The following is a 1,039-nucleotide window of genomic DNA, read 5'->3' as shown; positions in this document are numbered from 1 at the left end:
AATATATATATATAAATATATATATATATTTCCTTTGTAGCACTGATTAAAAGAGAAGTGAAGGCGACATTCAACAGAATGCTGAAAGTCCCAGGACTTCCCTTGCCCAGTGAGGATGCTGTGGAGTTAAGAAAGGACTGCTCTCCAGGCTGTCTGCACCGTGCACCATTTCCCTCTCAAATAATCAATGAGATTAAGGTACACACTTCCGGGCTTGCTGTCTTTCTCTTATTCCCTTTCTGTTTTTCACCTCTGAAAAGCACTCCTCTACATAGGGCCAATGATCTGTTCATGGGAAGTGTGGAATATTAGCAGCTCAATCACTGTTGTCTTTTTCATCAAGGATGTGCTCTGCATTGCTGTGGGCCCACGGGATGAAGGGGAAGTGATTGATCCTGGCTGGCTGGAGTGCTTGCTGGGTAGACTGAGTCAGACACTTCGGTGCAGAAAGGTAAAAGTTAAAAAGCAGAGAAAGTGGTAACAGTGAAAACCTTGGACTACTTTGAGCTGTCTTTGTGCTTGTTTGCCTTGTCTCACAGCTGAGTTCAGGCAGAGAACATTAAACTCAATTCAAGTTTGCAAAGTTGAAGCAGCTGCATTGCATTTGTTAGTCTCCAGATGTGCTCGTTAGTTACAACTTGCCTTTGTGGACTTCTTTCCCTTCGGGATCTTGTCTTTCAGTCTTCATTGGTCTCCTGATTGCAGCTCTGTGCTTCCTGCTGTAAACTGCCTGCTATTCTCTGATGCTTTTATCCCCTGATATTTTTATCCCTTGTGAAGTCCTGTTTTGTCCAGTTTGTGGTGTGGGGACAAAGATGCAACTCTTTCTGTGTTTTCCAGTTCATGTGTCCCACATCAGAACAGCAGCTGGCAAAGTGCACGGTTGAGTTGGCTTCTTTGCTGGGTAAGTCAGTCATGAAAAGCTGTTTAAGGCTAAAATGTGTTGTTAACGTTCTCTTGAATCCTTGGCTTTAGAGATTTTGCTATTTAGAGCTCGTGATCTTTGGTTCTCTTGGTGCCATTGAGTCTGTTGGCTTTT

General features: G+C 43.4%; 1 protein-coding gene across 1 annotated transcript; it reads left to right on the top strand.

Moving 5' to 3' along the window:
- Positions 1–40: 40 nt before the first annotated feature.
- LOC104915457 (codanin-1-like) lies at positions 41–990 on the top strand. The gene is made up of 3 exons (XM_019610785.1): positions 41–198; positions 344–451; positions 841–990. The coding sequence occupies exons 1-3, from the start codon at positions 79–81 to the stop codon at positions 973–975; spliced, it is 363 nt and encodes a 120-aa protein (XP_019466330.1). The 5' UTR covers positions 41–78; the 3' UTR covers positions 976–990.
- The last annotated feature ends 49 nt before the right edge of the window (positions 991–1,039 follow it).

The sequence above is a fragment of the Meleagris gallopavo genome (assembly GCF_000146605.3).
Source record: "Meleagris gallopavo isolate NT-WF06-2002-E0010 breed Aviagen turkey brand Nicholas breeding stock chromosome 5 unlocalized genomic scaffold, Turkey_5.1 Chr5_random_deg7180001545505, whole genome shotgun sequence".
NCBI lineage: Eukaryota > Metazoa > Chordata > Aves > Galliformes > Phasianidae > Meleagris > Meleagris gallopavo.
This window is presented reverse-complemented; position numbering and strand designations above follow the sequence as displayed.

Coding starts and splice junctions, on each gene's coding strand:
- LOC104915457 (XM_019610785.1), top strand. CDS start 79: ATGCTGAAAGTCCCAGGACTTCCCTTGCCCAGTGAGGATGCTGTGGAG. Junction 199..343: donor AAATAATCAATGAGATTAAG/GTACACACTTCC, acceptor TTTTTCATCAAG/GATGTGCTCTGCATTGCTGT. Junction 452..840: donor AGACACTTCGGTGCAGAAAG/GTAAAAGTTAAA, acceptor TGTGTTTTCCAG/TTCATGTGTCCCACATCAGA.